The following is a 25,776-nucleotide window of genomic DNA, read 5'->3' as shown; positions in this document are numbered from 1 at the left end:
CCAACTGTTTTCTTTTCCTTCCTTCCTTCCTTCCTTCCTTCCTTCCTTCCTTCCTTCCTTCCTTCCTTCCTTCCTTCCTTCCTTCCTTCCTTCCTTCTTTCTCTTTCTTTCTCTCTCTCTTTCTCTCTCTCTTTCTCTTTCTTTTCTTTTTTCAGCAAGTACTTAGTACTGTTTATGCATTCTGCCAGCATTACATGAGAACACAACATATGATAAATGCCCACAAGAAATGAGAAATATTGAGTCATTGACTATAAAAGAAAGACAGAGGGTTGGATGGTATTAGATTTCACCTGACAGAAAACAGTGTTCTTTGTTTTTTTACAAAAGTCTTTCCTGGTGCTTTCAGGAATGCACAGGGCAAATGCGAGTCCTCTAGCTAACAGAACAGATTTTAAAATAATTGCTTTGGCTTTGTTCCTCAATTTCAGGGTTGCATTTCTGGACTGTATTATTAAACAGGCTCTTGTATTACATAAAGTAGAGATGAAGAAGCCTTGAAAGTTTGCTGCTATATACAGCTCTTGGGTTTTTCTTTTTCTTTGGTTTAAAGGAAATAATTTTCTATGTTTAGAGTCTAGAGGTTTTTGTAACATGGTATTTCAGGAATATCAGCCAGTGTCATATCATATTTATTATAGAATTATCTGTAACCAAAAGAGTTTCTTGTCAGATTTATATTATGGACTTGTATGCTTGAGAAGGTCTTTGAAAGAACAGTATCTTACACAGATGCTTGAAATCGTTCATTCTGCCTATTTTATCTCGCGAAATGCAACATAACACAGTCTTGTACATTTTATAAAAGAAAATCTGAGTTTCCTCAGTAGAAACAATAAATGTTTATTTTCTAATATCAAATAAGACTTACCTAGCAACATTTTCCCAAACACAAAGTTACGAATGCACAAATTACCATGAGAATTGACAACTCTTGTACTTTCCAAGAAAGTCATTTGTTCACTACCAAGTAGCCATTTATTACATGACACTAGTCATTGGACTGACCTAACACAGCTTCCTTGCAGCTGGCTCTAATTTACAACTTGATAGCAGCTGTCACAATGAAAGAATCAGGTACAGTATCTGATTTGTTTCTGCCATCCCTGCACTCATGAGTCCATTAACAATGGGGATATGTGATTTTTAAATTACTCAATTAGTCATACTTCCATTAAAAGAATAGACTTACAAAGTAAAATAGAATGGCCTCTTAGAATATTCCCTTCCATTTCTCTGTACAGTTGGGTCCATTTATTCCATTCAAAGAACATATACTGAGTAGTGTTCTCAGTAAACAGGCGCCTTATCTGTTCTCAATTCCATCCCCATGCCTAAACCAAAGCAAAGTCTACAGTAGGCACTTAGTAAACATGTGTTAGACTAATGTATACATGAGAGAATCAGTGAATAGTGCCCACTGCAGGGTCTCTTGGTCTGCCACAGATGCCGTGCCCACCTTGGGTTTCATGTTCGACACTCTTATGCCAGTTTTCAGTCTTTGGGCCGCCTGACAACTGAATAATTGGCAAGTTTGAAAAGAAGAAGTCCAGAAAGTTTTATATCACTGGTGTATCTGGTCTATGAGTGCCCAAGGCATAAATTTAAAAATACTAGCTGCTTTGCTGGCTTCCCGCATAACGCCCTTTGGAGGGCATCTAAGTCAAGATAACTCAACTTTTGTCTAATGAAAAATAACACAAATCTCATCAGTTCAAGTCAGTGGTAGTGGGGAGGTGAGACCTAATAATAGAAAATGTCAAAAATAAAACAAACGAGCATTTAAGAACCACTGACAAATCATGCTAAACCTATTGAGAGTGACACGGGAAACTGAAACTATCTGAGGGCTATGGTGTAACAATTATACATGCTGTGGTTATTTAACATCAATTATGTTTGACAATGCCAATACAATACGATCTTATTTGCTTTTTATTCTATAATTAACAAAGCAGGGCTTCTCTAACCCCCTGCCCCAGACTAAGTTAAGTCCCCCAGCCAAGTAAAGGCTTAGCATCCCATGCTTCCATTAACCTAACACTTCGTCATAGTCTACTATAATTATTTTAACTATGTTAAATTCCCTAAGGGCAAAAAATGTATATACCTAGCTCACCCAATATAGTGAGTTGGATTATTAGGGTCTTTGCTAACTGGGGTAGCCTAAAAAATGAGGTTACATAATTGGGACAAAAACACTCAGGTCTCACTTTTATACTTGCTATTAGAAGCATTCTATAACACTTAGGGATAAAAAGTAGTATGTGATAATACAGAATCCCTGCCTTTGTCTCACCAAACTTTGCCTCTCCTCACTGGTAACATCTTTTAGAAATCTCTCTCTGGTTCTCGTAGTCTATAAAATTTTAGAAGGTACCAGATGTTTGCAGAAGGCTGTCCCACACATCCTCAATTTTAAAGTAGATGTAAGATTTATTACAGCTATATAAACGTACTTCAGCCTTGACTTTTGTGTTCATGAGCCAGTTGTAATCTGCAACATGGCCTCTTGTGAAATAGAACAATTCTTATCTATGGAGTGTTGATAACAATGCCAAACACTCAAAATAACCACAGGATATTACTGAAGCAAGTTCTGCCCACAAACTGTTTCTCCCTCTAGGAGATTTTAATTTAATGTAAACATTTTTCAAGAAAACCATTTTGCATTTGGGCAGCATGCAAAAACTAGGCTGGGATAAGTTGTATATGAAAATACAGCAACACCTAGGATAAGTGCCTGAGCAGAGACTGTTAATGCCTTAAATCAGGGTTTTCTCCTACTGTGTTGCATAGTTTCTAATAGTGAGAATAGGCTAAAAGCCACTCTCCTGTTTCTTCTGGTCCTGCCTAGCTCAGGGGTGCTATGTAATACACCATTCATTGGGACGCAGTAAGTGGAATCTGGGTTGTGCTTTATCCTGGGGAACCCCATACACTGCTTACCACAAAGTAAGTGAAGGGGTGGGCCTGAGGCTGATGAGGATTTTTAAGTACTCTAAAATAGGTCTAGTTGCATTTTTTCAATGCTGTAAGGAAGTTTTCAAACAAAAGTTCTTCATGTAAAAATGGAGTTTCTTTTTCTTATAACAGTTACTTGGTAAGAATCTTTTGAGCAATTCCTCTGTGCAGGGAACTGAGTTAAACTTCCTGGAGGAGGACTATGAAAATGCATCCTAAATAGACTCCTGATTTTTTCGAAGAACACACACACACACCCCAACTATAGAACTTCAGTAGTGGTTGGAATAATGCAGAGATTTTTACTGGAATGCTTAAAACACTTCACTTTCTTTTGACATGATCCAGACACCGACTGAATTCTAAACAGTCACTAATCACTTTCAATTAATTTGTGACATTGTAAAGACTGGGAGGATGTGCCCCCAATTTGACTCTTGTTTTTATTGACGGTCGATTGCGTGTCACTGTTAACATTTTAGATAGGCACTTTATAATTAAAGAAAAACATCTATAAAATATATAAACTGGGGCATTTGTGTAGCTGGCAGGGAAGGCACATGCAACGACAGCAACAGGAGTGCAGGTTTTGATGAAGAGATGCCAGAAGCCCGAAGTGATGGGCTGCAGGTGCTACCCAGAGAGAGGGCTATTATATATAATTTTTGTTGGATTACCGATTTGCTCACTGATCTTTGCTGCTGCATTTATGAACATTGTAACACTGTCATCTGAGATGTATCTGTGTGGAAAATGGAGTTGGCACATTTGACTAATTCATGCCATAAATTTGTGAACTAACACTTCACACCCAGACAAGTATTAGCAAGAACACATTTTTCTACATAAGTCTATGTTGGTGGTCAATTCTCAATGCCATAGCACAAAGCAAAGAAGAAAAACTGGAAGAATTTTCTCAGAGACATCTAGGACTAATAAAAGAGATGGGGGGTGCCAGGCGCGGTGGCTCATGCCTGTAATCCGAGCACTTTGGGAGGCCGAGGCGGGCAGATCACGAGGTCAGGAGATCAAGACCATCCTGGCTAACACGGTGAAACCCCGTCTCTACTAACAATACAAAAAATTAGCTGGACGTGGTGGTGGGCACCTGTAGTCCCAGCTACTTGGGAGGCTGAGGCAGGAGAATGGCGTAACCCGGGAGGCGGAGCTTGCAGTGAGCCGAGATCACGCCACTGCACTGCAGCCTGGGCGACAGAGTGAGACTCCGTCTCAAAAAGAAAAAAAAAAAAAAAAAAAAAAAAAAAAAAAAGAGACAGGAAGAAAGGGTATGAAATACGTTCATATAGGACGAACCACCACGCTTGCTTTTCATTAAAGTACATCCAGCAACACATAGTGGATTCAAACTTTAGTTTTTGAATCCAATGATTTTCCAGACATTCAATTTCATATCAAATCAGTATCTAGGAAACCCAATTGATCGAAAGCATAAGGATTTGTTTTCGGTTAAAACAGCCAGTAAGTGCTGAGGATAAAAAGTAAATTAACAAGTCATTGTTGCTCTTACAAGTTGAAAAGCCTATATTCTCATTCTCAATCATGTCCTGCTCTAAGTAACAAAATCCACATGCCCGTCTTCTTCAATAACTTGCAGGCTGACTGAAGTCAACTGAACTGTGCTAGGTATTAGCGCAGTTGCAACCAAAAATATGGATGATTATATGACTCCAAGTGATGCTATGAGGTTTAACCTGACTTTAAAATAAGCAAATCTTTTTAGATTTTCTGACGAGTGTACCTTTTTATCAGCAGTAGTTAGGTATTCTGTCTTTGCTAAAAAAATCTAGATCTTCTAAGATCAAGGTTTTTTTTAAAAATTCATACCCCCTCCACGATTTTAGCAAAGAACAAAAATCTTAGTAAAGAATCATGTCATTTTGTGTCAGAAGGATCCCTTAATGATCAACTTTTAAAAATTCCTTCATTTTTCAAATAAAGTAACTCATGATCATACAAACAGATTTTATCCTCCCACTGTGGGGAGAGGTAACAGCACTTCAATTTATTCTTTCTGAAATAATTCTAAGGTTTTGTTAGATGATTTCCATTTGAATCTGTTCACTGTAAAATCCTTTTCTTTTTCTCTTTTCTTTTTTTTTTTTTTTGCTCAAAGCCATTTCCTCTGGCCTTCCTAAGCAAAATGGTGAATTAGCCAATGGGTTTCATTGTCAGAGCTGAGGCCTGTAACCTAAGCACATCTTTGTACAGTGAGCTTCAGTTTCTCTGAATTCTAACATCTTTTTTTCTATCCTACGCAAGTCTTAGTTGTCAGAACACTTTACTCGTGCATGCTCGTTTAGAGGTTTGCATAAATGACGAAGGCCCTCAGAGGCTGACAAATGCCACTGCTATTTTCACCACTCTGCTTGTCACCGTGTAATTGCAGTAAATGCAACTGAAAGTACTTTTATTTGAAGGCTATTTGACAGAGGGGGAGAAAACACATTTACTCTTTCAAGGCCTGTGTATTTTCCTGGGAGAAGTCTGCCTATAAAATTTGTCCTTTTATCCTTGGATGGCAATTTGGGAACTATCTTTGGGCCATGCAACCCTTTGAATGATTTCTGCAACCCAAGAACAGAGCCTTGATTCACAGACCTTCCCCTCCATTCTCCCCACCTCCCGGCCTCCTGCCTTCTAGAGACTGGAAGGCTGCTTCATGCTTGTGTGCTTAAAGCCTTCTTTTCCACAGAATGAGATACAAAATTTGCATATTTCAGCCATGATATTGATCTATTTTCATTCTAGGAGTTCAAGGAAAAAGTTGTTTACTAATATGTGTGGCTATGTTGAGGTAATACAAATGACAAAGAAATAATACAGTGGACTATTTTTTACAAGATTCTTTTCTAAAGCCTCCTTTCTCATGGGAGTGTATGTAACTTCAACAAGATTACTTTTGTTTTCATTGGAGAGAACAGTTAGCTCAATATAGCTGGGTTGCACAACCTTTAACAGGACTGTCCCATATAATATACAGTAAAAACATAAGGAAAATGTAAAATAATGTTTATAATTTGCTAAACATGGTTTTAAAAATCATCCTAGTCTCTAAAAGTCATCATAACTTTTTTTTTTTTCTTTTTTTTGACACAGGGTCCCACTCTGTCACCCAGGCTGGAGTGCAGTGGCGCAGTCACAGCTCACTATAGCCTCGACCTCTGAAGCTCAAGCAATCCTCTCACCTCTGTCTCCTAGACAGCTGGGACCATAGGTGTGTGCTACCACGCCCAGCTTATTTTTCGTTTTTTGTAAAGATGGGAGTCTCATTATGTTGCCCAAACTGGCCTCAAACTCCTGGGCTCAAGCAATCCATCTGCACTGGCCTCCCAAAGTGTTGGGATTACAGATGTGAACCACCGTGTCTGGTTTCTTACAACTTCTGACCCACCCATCAAGCCCCATAAACACTTGCTGTTGTCCCGTCTCTGTTCTCAGATCCATTTAAATACTTCTTACCTATAAACAGATTCCACTCTGTGTCGAGGTCAGCCTGATTTGCCAAGCAGCCCTTCATGACGTTGAGACAGTAGTTGTTGCAGGGCCTCACAGCGGGAAGCCCCCGACAGTATGGGCAGTACAGCATCTTCATGAGGGCACGGATGCACCCTGGGGTTGGGCTGACCTGCAGATTTATTGCAAAGAAAAAGAAAATCTAAAATAAGAAGGATGAAGAGGAGGAAAAAAAAGAAATAAGGCATTTTCTTCTTTTTTAAAAAAGACAAAATAGCAGTGATAAACCACAGCATTAGAGCAGAATCTTAACCCTTTGTAATTACTGATCTTGCATCCAGTCAATTCCTGTTGAAATCTTCTGCGTGGCATGGTAATAACTTTTTTGCATGTCCCTGTCAACATTTTCATATCGATGTCATTGTAATTCAGCCCTAAAGCCTAGACACTGTTTCATTGCCATAGAACATGGAATGAGATAATGCATGTGAAAGCAATTTGCAAAGTTAAAAGCCCCATAAAAATGTAGGAATTATTAAAGTTTAATGTGACACCTTTAGAAAATTTTCCAACTGGTTATTTGACCCTGTCTCTAAAGGAGGTTGGCAGATATATTTCCTTTGTACATAACTTTTCTTCAAAGATCAATATCAACTTGTCTGAGATCTTTGAGATCCAGACCTGCTTAGAAGCAATGGAACTGCCAAGGTACCATCTTTGGGCGTCTGCAGCTTTTGCACTTCTGGAAAATTCATGGAAAATTTCAAGGACCAGTGTTAAATGTGAGAAGCAATCCTTGCAGCAGTACAGAGGAGCTACGTATCCACTGACAATGAAATGCCATTTGCCCTGGATCAGAAAATCAGTGCTCTTCAATTAATTGATTCTAAACCAATAAAGGCTTTTTGTAGACTCATTAAAAATTCTAATTTGACTTCAAGAGGAAGGAATATTTAAGACATGATAAGGTCCCCACCCAAATCTCATCTTGAATTGTAGTTCCCATAATCCCCACATCATGGGAAGTGAATCACGGGGGCAGTTACTCTCATCCTGCTATCCTTGTGATAGTGAGTGAGTTCTCACCAGATCTGACGGTTTTACAGGGGGCGTTTCCCCCTTTTGCTTGGCACTTCTCCTTGCTGCCACCATGTGAAGAAGGATGTGTTTTCTTCCCCTTCTGCCATGACTGTAATTTCTTGAGAACCCTCCAGCCATGCTGAACTGTGCGTCAATTAAACTTCTTTCCTTTAAAAATTATAGTTTGGGCAGTTCGTTATAGTAGTGTGTGAGAATGAACTAATACAAGATAGTAGAGACCAAAATTAGAAAACAAATACAGAAAACTACTCTTTTTCGTGACTAGATGTAAAAATTGTTGCCATATTCATTTGGTTGGTTCTGTATCACTTTGATGTTTTAGTCAAGTAACTATACGTTGCTGTACTTGCATTCTAGATCTGAGGGAAAAAAATCTAATTTGTGTCATTTGGCCCTCTTGGAGAGTGGTGGACTTGAGCTCACAGGTAACAAGAACATTCAGATGCTGAAGAAACATAACACCAGTGTATTGATGGAACAACAAGAAATATTTCCACATAAATGGATACTTTCAATTACTATAGCTATTTCTCTATGATTCTATCCCTTACTTAGAATCAATTTTGAGATTTTTAATGCAAGCCTTTGGTTTCTGTAACATTTTCTTAATTTTACCCAGTATGTTGACAAAATCACTAAAAAATTATTTTAGGAAATAAAGCTGTGTATGTATTTAGGCACTAAAATTTCTAGTTGTCGTTTTGAGTTTTTTTGCATTTTCTTTCAAGAATTTTATGAAAGTTTTCAAACATGCAGAATAGGTGAAAGACTTTTATAGTTCACAGCCACATTTCCCAGATTGTACAATTTTTCTACATTTGCTTTTTCACACTTCTATCCATCTTTCTACCCATCCATTAACCTACCTCATTTTTCATGCCAAAGTAATATCCTTTAATTTTTGTATCCCAGACTAATATCTTTTTAATTTGTACTTTTCCTGGTAATTTAATACTGGCTTGAATAAAATAGAATCAGCATGATCAACAATAGAAAGTCAGTGAGTAAAATACTCTAAGTCAAATGAGTGAAGTAAAATATAATTGGCCTTTCTTTATAAAGGTATTCATAGAATGGTTTCCTATCGATTAATTCTAAAGCTCATTTTCCAACAACAAAACAGAAACAATAAATGGGTAAAAAGGTGAGGAGTCTTTTGACTTTTCTTTTAAGGACATATTAGTGCCATTATGTCATCTCCAGACAGGCAGTTTTTTGGACAGAGCCAAATTTGTTTAAGGCCATACCATGCTGAATGCACCCAATCTCACCTGATCTTGGAAGCTAAGGAGGGTTGGGCCTGGTTAGTACTTGGATGGGAGATAGTGCCAAGTTTTACCCATAACTGAGCAGCACTGTTTCAAAATTTTCCTTTATCCACATGTGTCCCAAGCCATTCACCAAAAAAATAAAAATAAAAATATAAAAAAAACCAGGAAAAACAATTTTGCATTCCTCAGACAATATTAATGTGAAACTTAAAATTCGTACACATTTTCCTTATTGGCATGGTTGCTCTCTTGCAAACTTACTGGGTGTGGTTACTGTCTTGCAAACCTTTACCACAGGATTTTATTTTCTATAGCCTTGCAATCTCTCTCCTGACTGATGCTTTTCTCCAGAGACTACCCAATATTCACTTGGGCTAACTAAAGTATTTCTACTCTTGATTCTGTTGGGTTTTGGTTTTCTCACTGTTGGTATTATATGATGCTGTGCTTCTCACTCAGTGTTCTGGTATTAGAACCTGGAGCATTTGCCAATATTGGGGATATACATTTGAGATCTCTTGGATGGCATGGACTGTGCCATTCATTTTTATAACTTTCACTGCTACGCATTTTATAACTTTGTGCTATGCACCACATGCACATCATATAAGGTATTACAATGATGACTTGGGTATTTGCTAAGTGCTTATTGAATCAAACACTCCATTGTGCTTCCCCATTTCTTGGCCACATTGATATTCAAATTAAAAAAAGAACAAGATGGTTTTCTACATCTTAGCATTCAATTGTTGCTTTTTAACTTTGTTTTCAAAGGCTATTGATTGCATTCATTCCAAAGCTTTTCCTTTTTTTTTTTTTTTTTTTTTTTTTTTCCATTGTGTTGGAACCAGTACTATTTTCTCAGTCTGACATTTCAGAAGAGTCTCCAACCCGGGGTAGCAACCAACAGAGAAAATTGAACAGCCTTAAAATCTGAAAGAACAATGTTGTTCAAGTTAAATGTGGGTCTCCGAGTACTTCTGGAAATGACATCCTTCCTGGTCAAATAAAGGCCGGTTGAAGAAGAAAATGGAGCACAGGGGATCAGAGTTGAAGCTTTCATGTTCACAAATCACATCTTTTGAGCTGACACGACTGCATGCTTGAATTAAAATAAGAATCATCACTTCAAACTGAAGACTTTTAAAAGTAAGCTCTGAAAATGTTGCTTTAAATGCCAATTGTGTGAAGAGACATCTGTATTTTTCACAGTGTTTTATAATTGCACAATAGATAGTCTTTAACATTTGTTTATTTTGAAATTAATATACACCCAAAGATAGTTTGAAAAATAATAAACTCCTGGGTATCCTTCCTTCAATTTGCCTCAATAGCGACATCTTATATAGCTGTGGTGTAATATAAAAATGAGGAAAGTGACATTAGTACATTGCTATTAACTAGTCTATAGACCTCTTTCAGATTTGAGAGTTTATGAACCTGTATTCATTTTGTGTGTGTGTGTGTGTGTGTGTGTGTGTGTGTGTGTGTGTGTGTGTGGTGTGTGTACACAGTTCTATGCTATTTTATATCATGTATTCATTTGTGGAACCACCACCACCACAATCAACATACAGAACTGTTCTATCACCATAAAAGAACTCCCTTTTGCTACCTTCGCCTCATCTAATGTCCCTATCACCTGACATCCACGCATCTATTTCCCAACTCTATAATTTTGTCATTTCAAGAATGTTATATAAATAAAACCATACAATATGTAACCTTTTGAGCTTGACTTTTTTTTTCTGAGCATAATGCCCTCAAAGTCCATCCAACTGGTTACATATATTAATAGTTCATTTCTTTTTATTGCTGAGTAGTATTCTATTATTTGGATGTATCAGAATTTATTTAACTAATTACCCACTGAAGGATATCTGGGTTGTTTCCAGTACTTTCTTATTAGGAATAAAGGTGCTATGAGGATTTATGTACAGGTTTTTGTAGGAATATAAACTTTCATTTCTCTGAAAGATGTGCCCGAGAGTGCAATTGCTGGATCATATGGTGGTAAGAGTATGTTTAGTTTTGTAAGAAATTGCCAAACTGTTTGCAGCTTGTTTGTAACATTTTACATTTCTACCAGTAATATGTGAGACCTCCAGTTTTATCCAAATTTTTACAGTGTATGTGGCCGTCACTATTTTAGCCTTTCCATGGGTGCATCATGTACTTTTAAGCTTATCATGAGTTTCCTCTGGACAATATTTATACCAGTATTTAAGTCTGAGTAGATGTCAATGATCCAAAATGATCCACTAACTGGATTCAACATTAAAAAAAAAAAATCCAACATTAAAAAAAAAAACTCTGAAATAATAGCTAAGTCTATATGTTTAGCAAAACCAAAATAAAGAACGAGTTCTAAAAACTCATACTTAAAATTTAAAATAGAATAATACCTCACGCTGAGAGTGCTTATGCGGACTATTTGTAAATTAGTAAATTTATGGACCATTAGAAAAAAATTACTGAAAAAAAGGTATTCTTTTAGCAACAATAAAGAACACAATCCCTCTTTAGAAATAAAAAGCTGAGATTATTTTTTTTAGTTGGTAATGTGGATTTTTGTTTATTTTTTAAAGAATGTAGCTGTAACTTTCCAGATATTCATAGTAAACTGGGAAATAAACTTGGGTAAAAGAATAAGCTGATGATGATAACATTCTTTTTTGTACTTATTTGAGCTCTCACCTAACTTTTACACGCTGTTTATAATCTTTTGTCAAGGTCTTAAGTAGACATTTCTCCAAAGATGACATAAAAATGGCCAAGGGAACATGAAAAGGTTCCCAACATCATTAGTCATCAGAGAAATGCACTATAAGATGCCGTCTCACACCTGTTAGGATAAAAGCCGAAGATAACAGGTGTTGGCAAGGATGAGGAGAAAAGGGAACCCCTGTACATTGTTGGTGAGAAAAGAGATTGATGTGGCCATTATAGAAAACAATATGGAGGTTCCTAAAGAAACTAAAAATAAAACCAGTATGAAGTCCAGTAATCCCTTTTCTGGTTATATGTACCCAAAGGAAATGAAATCACCACCTTGTAAAGATATCTGTACTTCCATGTTTATTGCAGCTTTATTCACAATAGCCAAGATTATGAAAATAACATAGGTGTGCATCATGGGAAGAATGGATAAAGAAGCTGGTATATATGCACAATAAAATATTATTTAGTCTTATAAAAAGGAGTTTCTGCCATCTGCCACAACGTGAATGGGCATGTAGGACATTATCCTAAGTGAAAAAAGCCAGACACAGAAAAAAAAATACCGCATGATTTCAAATATATGTGGCGTCTGGGGGAAAAAAGCGTCAATTACATAGAGATAGAGAATAAAATAAGAGGTGGTTACAAGGGTTAGGATTGGGGCAGGAAATGGGGAAATATAAGTCAAGGATGAAAAGTAGCAATTATGTAGGATGAACAATTGGAAAGATCTAATGTACAAAATGAAGACTATAGTTAACACTAGTGTGTATTGTATTCAGGACTTTTGCTAAAGAAAAAGGTTACAGCTGCTCTCTGAGAGGGAACAGTTGACTATGTAAGATGATGGGTATATTAATTTGTTCCACTACAGTAACAATTTTACTACGTCCACATATATTAAACATCATGATGTATACCTTAAATATAAACAATAAAATTTATTTAAAAAATAATCTGTCAAGAATTTAAAATATTAGTTGGGAAAAAAGAAAATTGTCAATCGTTCCAATTTTATTTTCCCACTCATGAAAACACAGACAAAAGCTTGTGAGCCAACTAAGTAAGATTTTGATATGAATTAATGGCATCTTGGATTTAGTCCTTTTTAAGATTTCTGTTTGTGTATAATGATTGACATACATTATTATTTTGTAATTGATATTATAGTTTACTAGTTTTGAAAATATAGTAAAATTTATAACCAAGGATCCTTGTAAAATAAACAAAAAGTAAATAAAATAACAAAAATCATTGAGTTCTTAGTTTGGAAACTCACTGATTCTTTTATTTTTTAAGGTTAAAGTGCAACACATTGAAACATAACAAGGAATATAAAAAGAACCCTTAATAAAGCTGTATTGTCAGGTAGGACAAAGACTTATCTACCTGGCTAGCCATGTATGTCAAAATGTTATAGCAAGTAATTCTTATGTTTTCTAAATGGGATTTGAGGTATAGCATGTTCTTAGCCATGTAATAACATTTCATTTCAGGTCTCTAATACACTGAAGATTTCTATATCTGGACCAGCATTCTTGCTTATATTAGCTATTCCTAACAGTAGCCAATGTAACATGTGACTGTTCCTTAAAATAGTAAATAAGAAAGACAATATGTGAAAGTTAAAAGTCCACATATATATATACACAATGAACATACACCTAGTAGGTGAGGTTTCTATGAAAATCATATAACCAAAATAATAAAATAAACATATCTATCTTCTGCACTCAGAAGATAAATAAATTAATGTAAGTAAAACATTCAGCTAGAATAAATTCCAAATGTCCTTTTGGGCAAGAGTTGATGCCTTCTTCCACAGTTTCTGATGTACAGTCATATTAAATGATGACTCATAACAGTCATAATGAGTCATAATATGTCATTTCAGATGACTCTTGTGATTATGATCTTTTGATTTTACTCATAATCTTTTTTTTTTTTTTTTTTTTTTGAGACGGAGTCTTGCTCTGTCGCCCAGGCTGGGGTGCAGTGGCCGGATCTCAGCTCACTGCAAGCTCCGCCTCTCGGGTTTACGCCATTCTCCTGCCTCAGCCTCCTGAGTAGCTGGGACTACAGGCACCCGCCACCTCACCCGGCTAGTTTTTTTGTATTTTTTAGTAGAGACGGTGTTTCACCGTGTTAGCCAGGATGGTCTCGATCTCCTGACCTCGTGATCCGCCCGTCTCGGCCTCCCAAAGTGCTGGGATTACAGGCTTGAGCCACTGCGCCCAGCCGTTCATAATCTTATTATATCACCAGATCCTAAAGAATGATTAAATTACATGTAAAGTATCTTTTGTGTTATTTTTGATTATAATTCTTTAATAGTAACCCGTAAATAGGTTTTGTAGTAAGTTCATGGGAAATTAAATTTATTTCATCTTTATTCATTTGTGCAACTTTCATTCATCCATTTGCTGGGATGAAGGAAGAAATCTTGGGCCATTATTGGGATGCCCAGAATATGTTAATGTTCAGTCGTTTCAGGGAAATAATTATCATCTTGGGGAAACGCAATGTAAAGGGAACTCATAAAAGGAAAATTAGCTCAGAACTGAGAAGCCAGAGTAGACAGGGAGGGCTCCTGAAGGACGGCATGTAACAGATGTCTGTAAGATAAGCATAGAAGATGAGTGATGTCACACAAGCAGCAGACACAGTGCCAAGAATTAGTCCCGCCACTGAAGAAAACAGCAAAATTAGCAAAAAAATGACACGACAGAATCAACTTTTCAGAACACCGGAATCTAATAAACACATACAGCAACCAGAAGAGTGCTTAGTCAAGAAAGAGACTGATAAATTTCAGTCAAAAAAGCATTGCTAATTTTCAAGTCTTAAATTTGAAAAGATTGCAATCATACAAAGTATATTCTCTGACCACAATGGAATGAAGCTAGAAATCAATATTTGAGGGAAAAATGAAAAATTCACGAGGATGTGAAAATTAAACCACATACCTTTCATACAAACAATGGGCTAAGGAATAAATCACTAGGGAAAAAAGAAAATACTTAGATGAATGAAAATGAAAACACAACATGCCAAAACTTATAGCCATAAATGCCTACATTAAAAGAGGAGAAAGATTTCAAATCAATAACCTCACTTTATACCTTAAGGAATGAGAAAAAAAAAAAAAAAAGGAGAAAACTAAGCCCAAAGCTAGCAGAAGAAAAGAAATAGTAAAAATTAGAGTGGAGATAAACAAAAAAGCAAATAGAGAAACACCAGAGAAAGTCAATGGAACCAACAACTGGTTCTTTGAAAAGATCAACAAAATTGAGCAATTTTTAGTTAGGCTGACTATCAAAGAGAGAAAAGAAAAAGTAACTAAAATCAGGAATGAAAGAAGGAACATTACTCTACTCTCAATCTTACGGAGACAAAGATGATTATATAAAAATGCTATGAACAGCTGTATACTGTGGTGGGTTAAATAGCATCCTGACAAAATGCATGTCCATCCAGAGCTTACAAATGAGACTTTATTTGGAAATAGGGTCTTTGCCAATGTAAATAAAGTAAGGATCTAGATAAGATCACACTTGATTCGGAAAAGCCCTAAATCCAGCGAAAGTGTCCCTGTAAGAGACAGAAAAGGACACCCAGAGACACAAAGAAGAAGGTGATATGAAGATTGAGGCAGTGACTGGAGCAATGCATTGATAAGCAAAGAATAAGAAGGATTACTGGCAACCACCCAGCAGAAGCTGGGAGAGAGGCATGGGATGGTGTTTCCCTCCAAGCATCCAGAAAGAACCACCTGACAACCTGAGTTCTGACTTCTTGGCTTCTGACAATCTGATTTCAGACTTCTAAACTCCTGAACTATGAAATAATTTCTGTTGTTTTCAGCCACCCAGTTTGTGGTCATATAATATATACACCCACAAATTATACAACTTTGATACAAAAAATCCCTGGAAACATATACCCTACCAAGATTGAATCATGAAGAAATAAAAAAACATGAATAGACCTATAACAAGTAAAGACATGGAGTCAGTAATAAAACACCTCCGAACAAAGAAAAACTCTGGACCAGATGGCTTGACTTGTAAATTCCACCAAACATTAAAGAAGAAGGAAGAAAAATCCTTCTTAAATTCTTCCAAAAAACAGAAGATGAGGTAATACTTCCTAACTCATTCTGACAGGCTGGCATTACCTGATACCAAAGCCAGACAAAGTCCATGGCCTGGGGGTTGGGGACTCCTGCTATAGACCAATACCCCTTATATATGTTGATAAAAAAGTCTTTAAAAAAACACTATCAAAGCGAATCCAAGAGCATATTAAAAGGAGTATATAGCCTGGTGCAGTGGCTCATGCCTATAATCCCAGCATTTTGGGAGACCGAGGCAGGAGGATTACCTGAGGTCAGGAGTTCGAGACCAGCCTGGCCAACATGGTGAAACCTCATCTCTAATAAAAATTTAAAAAAAGTTAGCCAGTGTGATGGCACGTGCCTGTAGGTATAGTACTCGGGAGGCTGAGGCAGGAGAATTGCTTGAACCTCGGAGGCGGAGGTTGCAGTGAGCCGAGATCATGCCACTGCACTGCAGCCTGAGTAACAGAGTGAGACTTCATCTCAAAAAAAAAAAAAAAAAAAAAAAAAAAAAAAAAAAAAAAAAAAAGGATTATAGGACACACTAACCACTGAGATTTCTCCCAGAAAGTTAAGGGTGATTCAACATAAGAAACTCTGTCAATATAATATGTGCCTAGTAATAGAATGAAGGAAAAATACACACAATCATCTGAATTATGCAGAAAAGAAATTTAATGAAATCCACCACACTTTTATGATAACAATATACAGAAAAGTAGGAATAGAAGAGAATTCTCTAAACATGATAATGTGCATTTATGAAATCTCACAGCTAACATCATATTCAATGATATAAGACTGAAAGAGTTCTCTCTAAGATAAGGACAAGGAAGCTTGCTTTCATCACTGCTATTTAACGTTGTATTCAAAATTATAGCCAGAGTCATTCAGCAAGAAAAATAAGTATCTAAACTCAAGAGAAAGGCTTACAACTATCTCTACTTCACTTTGGGAGGCTTAGGCGGGTGGATCACGAGGTTGGGAGTTCAAGAGCAGCCTAGCCAAGATGGTGAAACCCTGTCTCTACTAAAAACACAAAAATGTGCCAGGCATGGTGGTGGGCGCCTGTAATCCCAGCTACTCGGGAGGCTGAGGTAGAGAATTGCTTGAACCAGGGAGGCACAGGTTACAGTGAGCCAAGGTCATGCCACTGGACTCCAGCCTGGGTGACAGGGTGAGCCTGTCTCAAAAAACAAAAACAAAACAACAACAACAATAAAAACTATAAAAACTGTCTCTACTCACAGATTACGTGATCCTATAACATATGGTTTGGCTATGTCCCTACCCAAATCTCACCTTGAATTGTAAAACTCCCCACATATCAGGGGCGGGCCTAGGAGATAACTTTGAATCATGGGGATGATTTTCCCCATACTGTTCTCGTGGTAGTGAATAAATCTCACAAGATCGGATGGTTTTATAAGTGGGAGTTCCCTGAACAAGCTCTCTTGCCTGCCACCATGTAAGATGCACCTTTGCTTCTCCTCTGCCTTCTGCTATGATTGTGAGGCCTCCTCAGCCAAGTGGAACTGTGAGTCCATTAAACCTCTTTCCTTTATAAATTACCCAGTCATACTACCTCATGGCAGTATAAAAATGGACTAATACAGTATATATAGGAAATCCCAAAGAAACCACAAAAAAACCTGCTGGAGCTAATAAATAAATCCAGCAAAGTTACAGGGTACAAGATTAACCACACAAAAATGTGTTGGCTTTCTATACAGTAGCAATGAACAATGTGAAAAGAAAATTAAGAAAACTGGCCAGGCACAGTGGCTTACGCCTGTAATTCCAGCACTTTGGGAAGCCGAGGTAGGTGGATCACGAGGTCAGGAGTTTGAGACCAGCCTGGCCAACATGGTGAAACCCCGTCTCTACTAAAAATACAAACATTAGCTGGGCGTGGTGGCGGGAGCCTGCAATCCCAGGTACTCAGGAGGTTGAGGGAGGACAATCGTTTGAACCCAAGAGGCGGAGGTTGCAGTAAGCTGAGATAGCACCATTGCACTCCTACTTGGGCAAAAAGAGTGAAACTCCATCTCAAAAAAAAAAAAAAAAAAAAAATTAAGAAAGGTTTCATTAGCATCTTAAAAATACCTAGGAATAAATCAACTAAGAAATGATAGAATTTTACATGGAAAACTGCAGAACATTGATGAAGGAAATTATAAATGACCTAATTCAATGGAAAGGCAACCCATGTTTATGGACTAGAAGACGCATTTTGTTAAAAACAGCAATATTACTTAAAGCAATTTATAGATTCATTGCAATCTCTGTCAAAATTCTAACAGCTTTCCCTCAAGTTCACGTAAAATTGCAAATGCCCAAACAAACAATCTTGAAAAAGAAGAGCTAAGTTGGAAGACTCACATTTCCTGATTTCAAATGTACTCCAAAACTAAAGTAACTAATATGTAGTACTACCTAGCAATGCCACTTCTGGGTATTTATCCCCAAAAATTGAAAACAGGCTCTCAAAGAGAGAACATGGAAAACAATGCTTCAATTTTTACTGTGTGAGCTCCGTCTCCTGTCAGATAAGTGGAGGCATTAGATTCTCATTCACTGAAACATTATTCACAATAGCTAAGAGGTACAAACAACTTAAATGTCCATCAGTGAATGAATGAGAAAAAATATGGTTTATAATAAATGGAATATTATTTGGCTTTAAAAAAGAAAGAAATTCTATCATATGCTACATCATGAATGAACCTTGAGGGCATTATGCTATGTAAAATAAGCCAGTCACAAAAGGACAGATACTGCATGATTCTACTTATATGAGGTATCTAGAGTAGACAAACATATGGAAGCAGAGAGCAGAATGATGGTTAACAGGATAGGGGGAGAAGAAAATGGGAGTTGCTATTCAATGGATATAGAGTTTCAGTCATGCACGATGGAAATATTCTAGAGAAGTGCTGCATGACAATGTGCAGACAGTTAACAATAATGTACTGTCAAAAAAATGTAAGAGCATTATGCATTTTTGTGAAATAGCAACAACGACACAGTGGTACTGGTGTAAGAACAGACATACAGATCAGTGAAATAGAACTGAGACACCAGAAATGAACCCACACATTTATGGTCAATTGATTTTCAACAAGCATGCAAAGACCATTCAATGAGGAAAGGATAATACCCTCACCAACTCATATTGGGTCAACTGGATACCTGCATGCAAAAAAATGCAGTTGGATCCTACCCTACCTCATACCATCTACAAAAACTAACTCTAAATGAATCTATGACCTAAATGTAAGAGCAAATGAAAGAAACATATGGGGTAAATCTTGATGATCTTGTATTTAAAAATGAATTCTTAGTATGACACCCAAAGAAAAAATAAATAGGACTTCATAAAAACACATAAAAATGAAAACTTTTCTGTATCAAAGGACACTGTCAGGAAAGTAAAATGATAACCAACAGATGGGAGAAAATATTTGTAAATCATATATCTGATAAGAGTCTAGTATCCAGCATATACACAACCCCACAACAAAAAGACAAACAACCCCATTAAAGAACAGGCAAAAGACTTGAGTAGACATTTTTCCAAAGAAGATACGCAAACTGCTAACAGACTCAACAAAACATGCTTAACATCATTAGTTATTAGGGAAATGCAAATCAAAATATGATACTGCTTCGTACCATTAAGATGGCAATAATAAAAAAGATAATAACCAGTGTGGGTGTACATGTGAAGACATGGAAACATTTATATATTGCTAATGGGGATGTATAACAGTACAGCCACGTTGGAAAAACAGTTTGGTAGTTCCTCAAAAGATTAAACATAAAACTACCATGTGATCCAGCAATTCTACTTTTAGTTACATACTCAAGAGAAATGAAAATATACACCACCCAAAACGTTTTACACAAATGTTTATAGCATCCTTCATAGTACCTCCAAACTGGAAATAATCCAAAAATTCCCCAGCTGATGAATGATTAAACAGAATGTGGTATGTCTATATAGCAAAATATTATTCACCAATTAAAAGGAATAAAATTCTGATACTGCATCATGGATGAACTTTGAAAACATCATGCTAAATGACAGAAGCCACTCACAGACCACATATTGTATGATTCCATTTATATAAAATGCCCAGAATAGGCAAATCCATAGAGACAAAAAGTAGGTTAGCGGTTGTCAGCGCACAGGGCAAGGGAGTGATGGAAGCAGTTGTGGAGGCTGAAGAATGACTGCTGATGGGCCTAAGTTTTCTTTTTGTGTGACAAAAATGTTCCATAATTAGATTATGGGAACAGTGGTGCTTGCTAACACTGTAAAAATACTAAAAACTTGGCCTCTACAAATGGGTGAACTTTTTTTTTTTTGAGATGGAGTCTCGCTCTGTCGCCCAGGCTGGAGTGCAGTGGCCAGATCTCAGCTCACTGCAAACTCCGCCTCCCGGGTTTACGCCATTCTCCTGCCTCAGCCTCCAGAGTAGCTGGGACTACAGGCGCCCGCCACCTCGCCTGGCTAGTATTTTGTATTTTTTAGTAGAGACGGTGTTTCACCGTGTTAGCCAGGATGGTCTCGATCTCCTGACCTCGTGATCCACCCGTCTCGGCCTCCCAAAGTGCTGGGATTACAGGCTTGAGCCACCGCGCCCGGCGGGTGAACTTTTGTTACATAAAATGTATCTTGATAAAGCTGTTTAAAAAGAGAAAGAACAGTTCCTCCAGCAAAAGAATTCCTACTGCCATATTTGAGTGTGAAGGGATTTCAGAGCTAAAGACACAATTCTTTAACACTAACTAGAGGCTGTATTTACCCATGTAGTTATACCAAAAAAGAAACTATCTAAATAATATCAACCCTGAATTACATGATGCCAAAATTAGCTCAACGTGCATGACCTGAATGATATTTTCATACCTTCTCTCTTGAGAAGTCACCTATTATTTCAACTGTTGCTAATGGTGATTGGTGGAGATGAATTTCCATGCATACACACAGAAAACCTTGGGGCCTTCTAATTGCATTTGAATATTGATTAAAATGTGTATACTCTAAAACTATCTTTTCTCCATCTTGTATCATTGAGAGAGAACAAGGATAAGACAGGAAATAATTATGAATTGCAAATCAGAGCCTGAAGGAAAAATGTTCCCTACATGGATGACAAATGTTTATAATGCCACTGTGATAAAATATTCAGCCTATTTTTAAAAATTTAATTTACTTATTAACTAGGAACCTCCCCAGAAAAGCATGAGGCTTATGAAGCATTTGCAAGCCATAAAATGACAGAACTTTCTGAGTCTCGGATAAAAGGAATAGACATAATTTGCATATCTAATAACTATAACTGCAGAATTTCTAAAGCCAAGTTTAAGTAACATCAATGCTGTGGAACACTTACACAGCAAAAGCAGGACATAGGAAATAAGGTTATTTAAGGTCTGTGTCTGTTCCTGCCAGTCCTATGTTAGTACTTGTCAGTGTATATTTCAAATTCAGTGCCACATAGATTCAGTTTCTACATTTAATTTCATTCCTGAAAACATAAGGCCAGGTGCAGTGGCTCATGCCTGTAATCCCAGCACTTTGGGAGGCCAAGCTGGGCAGATCACCTGAGGTCAGGCATTCGAGACCAGCCTGACCAACATGGAGAAACCCCGTCTCCACTACAAATACAAAATTAGCCAGGCGTGGTGGCACATGCCTGTAATCCCAGCTACTCGGGAGGCTGAGGCAGGATAATCGCCTGAACCCGGGAGGTGGAGGTTGTGGTGAGCTGAGATGGTGCCATAGCACTCCAGCCTGGGCAACAAGAGCAAAACTCCATCTCAGAAAAAAAAAAAAAAAAAAAAAAAAAAAAGCAAAAAACAAAAACACATAAATAAAACTGCCATAGAAGTCAGTAAATGTATGTTATCAATCATTTGAAAGACTGGAATATTTCAAAATTTAGCATTTAAAGTATACACAGACATATATATATATATATATACATACACACAAATGCACACACAAGAATGGATATTTTTCATTCATTAGAGTACAATAGCTCTTTCTACTAGTTAAATACATATTTCAGACAGCTTTCTAATGTGTTTACCGAGTCGAACACATCATTTAAATTTTACCTTGCTGTACCATTATGAGGATTTGCCTTTTATTTGGGCAGTGCGCTTGACATTCCGAACTTTACTCAAATGTGAATTTTCAGTATGTGCACGCAGAATGTAAAACAAGATCCCTAAGTGTCTCATCAGGAAATAGTTGTCTTCCTCAGCTAGAAATTATAGCTTAAATATTACTTAATTTAGAAGAAACATTTTAGCAGTGAGTTTAAATATGAGTCACTGAAGTGAGAATCCACTTTGGTAAAAGCTATGAATTTCTAGCCTCTGTACAGGAATATTTACATACTTATAATGGAACTGCTTTGAAATACACACAATCTGCCTTTAAAGTACAGGGATGTGCCATTTTCAAGAATATAAAACCAAATCAATCACTCTCTCAGGAACATGTACAGCTTTAAACACCTACTATAAGTAGCTGGCATATGGTAACAGGTGAATAATGTTAAAATATGTCCTATACACACAGGATCACGGACAGACACAACATATTGTGGTGCTTTGGTAATTCTGGATGTACAAAACATAAATATCAAATTTGTGCTAGTATTGTTTATTGATTGATCGATCGATTAATCAATCGCCACTCTATGCACAATGATGGCTTCCTGCCAGTTACATTAATGCTATCTAGTTTATAGACCACCTAGTTGTTAGCACACATATGGATTCACATCAGTGATTCTAATTCCTGATGAGCTCTATGAGAAAGTCTTCCTGGCTCAAAGCAACAGTGGGATTCCATGAATAATGCCCACTCTCAACTTCACTCTGCAAAGTACCAGCATGGACCTTTTCTGAAAAGCCTCAAAGAAGGAGAAAAAAAATAAGAAATATCAGTTTAGGGGAGATTATACACTAGTTTGGTAATGCTCTAATCAGTTGGCTGACAATTAAGCCATGGACTGTCATGAGCAAAGAAGGGAACATTACTTGGAAACTTCCACGGGCATGAAGAATCTGACTGGGTAGAGATCCTTCTCGAGAGGCCAGTGGTGTCTCTACCCTTCGAAAATAATAAATTTAAAGGACAAAGAGAAGTAAGACAGTGGTCTTTGAGAGGGGAAAAGAGACAGCACTGCATCAAGAAAAAATGTTTTTATTGCCTTTTTTCCAGTTTTAATGGAATAGATGGCTATGACTGAATTTATTTCAAGTTCATTCAAAAAATATTTAATGTTTATCATCATGTGCTGGCACTGCTTGAGGTGCTATAATGAATATGAATAGTGGATTTCAAAGTTACCAGGGAGCAAGATTCACAGCAGAAGAATAACAGGTGAGAATTTGTTTGAATGAATGGCTGTAAAACAGAGCTAGTGCAGAACTGATTTCACGAATAACAGGCTAGTGGGAAGGACACCATAGGGAATTCCCACTGCTGCAAATGCCAGGAGAACAGGGAAAGAAACTCAAAGTGGAATATTGGGAACATGGAGGAATTCAGTATCCTTGGACTTGACTGATTTAACGTGTCTTTATTTTTATCTTAGGTAAACATATTCCAAGAACAACATAATAAAAGTTTACGTAGGATTACTGGGCATGTGGTGCCTTTCAGTATTTTCAGTATTCCAAGAGTTCTGGGGATGGGTGAGGGAGGGGAGAATATACCAACAAAAGCACATTTTCTTAAAATAAATCAGGGGGGCAATTTGTAGCAGGTTGATACAAAAATAATGTTCCTAATTTTCTTGTGTCAAGGCAACATAAAATATAGCCAAATAATGCATGGTTGCTTGAATAAATTTTTAGTTTTGGAAGGGGTTTACTTTGAAGGATGACACCAGTCTCATTTGTAAATTATAAACCATTTGATATATAGGAAAGCAGTGTTACTTACAGTAATTACTTAAAAGAATGATAAAATATAAAAAGTGACTAAATTTTTCCTGACATCCCCTCCAACTTCGCTAAAATTTTTCCCTGAAAATCCCCCCTGAATTCCATGGCACTGATGCTTTCCTCCTTTAGTGAAAAGGAAAAAATTCTGAAGGTAAATGAGAATGCTTTTTAGCATATCATGATAGTGTATCAATAGATGTGATTTTATGTTATCAATGACTTATTTGGCACAAAAACATTTTAGAAAACTTTAATATCATTTGTAGGTGTTTCAGATATGGTGCTCTTGTCCATTTCTACTGTAGCCAATGAGACCATGTTAAGGATATATCATCCATGATCCCATTTTCCTATGAAAAATCCTAGTAGACTTATTTCAATTCACAGTGAAAATTCTAGGAACATCATCCACCATTGATTTCTGTATCTAAAAAGAATTATATAAAGCCACTGATTAAGTTTTAGGTCAAAGCTTAAATAAAAATATTAAGAATAATTTTACTGAGTTCTAAGGATACTTCCTACATTGCCTTATGTATGAAGTAATTAGTATAATTACTAAAAAATATAATTTATGGATATTCCCAAGAAATTTGCTGTGCACAGACACTAATGTTAAATAGTTCAGATGGTATAGAAATCTAGTAACAAAATCAATGAGTTTATTGCATATTGCCATATAAGTGCTAACACCAAAAGAATTATCCCCTCACCCACATAAGTAGAGTCCTTTGGTAATTAAACATTTTGCATATTATAAAGTGTGTCTTTCAGGATACTAAATTAAACGCCTGCAAGTTGAAAGAGCTAATTCACCTTCTACAGGAATACCACTTTGTTAATAGAGAAAAGCTTCAATACAGTAAAAATGGGATTTTACAGTCTTTTAGTCAGCATTTTCATGACCCTTGGCCTTCTGATGTTAATGTCTGTCTAAAGTAAAGGAATATTAAATATACTTATCACATTTAGGAGGAACAATTAAATTAATATTTTCAAGTCCTTTTTGAAGGAAGTTTTATGAGGGGTTTATGATTTTCACTGGCATTTACTTTTTCAACATTTTTTTCCCCAGACTTCATCAGGAGAGCCATGTTAGCATAATGTACTTGACTAACAGAAAATACATTTTCTCTCATAATAAGCATAGATTATTTCATATTCAATTTGGGTTTGCTTTTGCAGGCTTTGAAGGTATTTTAAATGATTCAAACACTGTTTACTGTGCTACAGGGAAAATGAATCGAGGAGACTATAATCTATAGAGCTTTATTTTTTTCTGAAATTTCTGGTCAGAGTATGTAATAACAATTCCAACGGCAATGCCAACTGAATTCCTAGGCTTTTGGTCATGAATAGTTGAGTAATATGTGCTGAGCCTCAGCAGCAAGATCATGCAGACCTGTACTGGAAAAATGGTACTTTCTTCTATATCAAACTTCATTAAACATACATGACTCTCTGGAGAGCCTTCCTGAGTCCCATTTCCATTCTCTGCCCACAGGTGGTAGACCTCAGGCCACTATCCAGTTTTTAAATATAGACATATAGTTCTGTTCTCCTATTATCTAGGGCCATGGCCTTAAGCAGGACACAGGAGGCTTTTCTTAGGGGCACATGTACAGAGGTAATTTCTACACCTTAGGTGAATTATTTCCTAAAATTGATCTAAGACTGAGCCCACTGCCAAGGTCATCTATTTCACTGCCAACTTCTTACAAGTCACAAAAAGGACATTATTCTTACCTATCCTAAATGTCACATGGTGCATAATGCCAGCATTTAAGTAGCTGAGGACAGAAATTGGAGTGGGATGCTAGGAACAATTCAAAACATGATTACGCATGGAGAGAAACAAATTATTCTAATACCCAAGATCCTTTGCAAGCAGGTCAGCTACTATATTATTTTTGACTTACAGTTTGGAAGATGTTCAATGAATTGAGTGACTTTCCTATAACGATATTCCTTTTATTCCAAGCAAACCATTTACTTGAATAATGTGTTTCAATACATACCATATACACACAAAAAGGAGTAGGACTCTGTCCATAAGTAATATTCACCCAAAGATTTATTCACCTATTAGGGGGAAAATCCTATGGTTTCATTAAGGAAGGAATTTTAGAGTAACAAAACTTTACTCTTAAGTTT

The 25,776-nt window shown here is 36.7% G+C and overlaps 1 protein-coding gene across 5 annotated transcripts in view; it reads right to left on the bottom strand.

Moving 5' to 3' along the window:
* The window catches only part of GPC6 (glypican 6), a 1,170,736-nt gene that overhangs the window by 364,713 nt on the left and 780,247 nt on the right, over positions 1-25,776 (bottom strand). For all 5 annotated transcript variants that reach the window (XM_050766550.1, XM_050766548.1, XM_050766549.1 and 2 more), the window contains one exon: positions 6,445-6,610. In XM_050766550.1, the coding sequence (XP_050622507.1) occupies positions 6,445-6,610 (166 nt within the window). The remainder of the gene's footprint in view (positions 1-6,444; positions 6,611-25,776) is intronic.

Source organism: Macaca thibetana, chromosome 17 (assembly GCF_024542745.1).
Source record: "Macaca thibetana thibetana isolate TM-01 chromosome 17, ASM2454274v1, whole genome shotgun sequence".
Taxonomy (NCBI): domain Eukaryota; kingdom Metazoa; phylum Chordata; class Mammalia; order Primates; family Cercopithecidae; genus Macaca; species Macaca thibetana.
The sequence above is the reverse complement of the archived record's forward strand: the minus strand, read 5'-3'. Positions and strand labels throughout refer to the sequence as shown.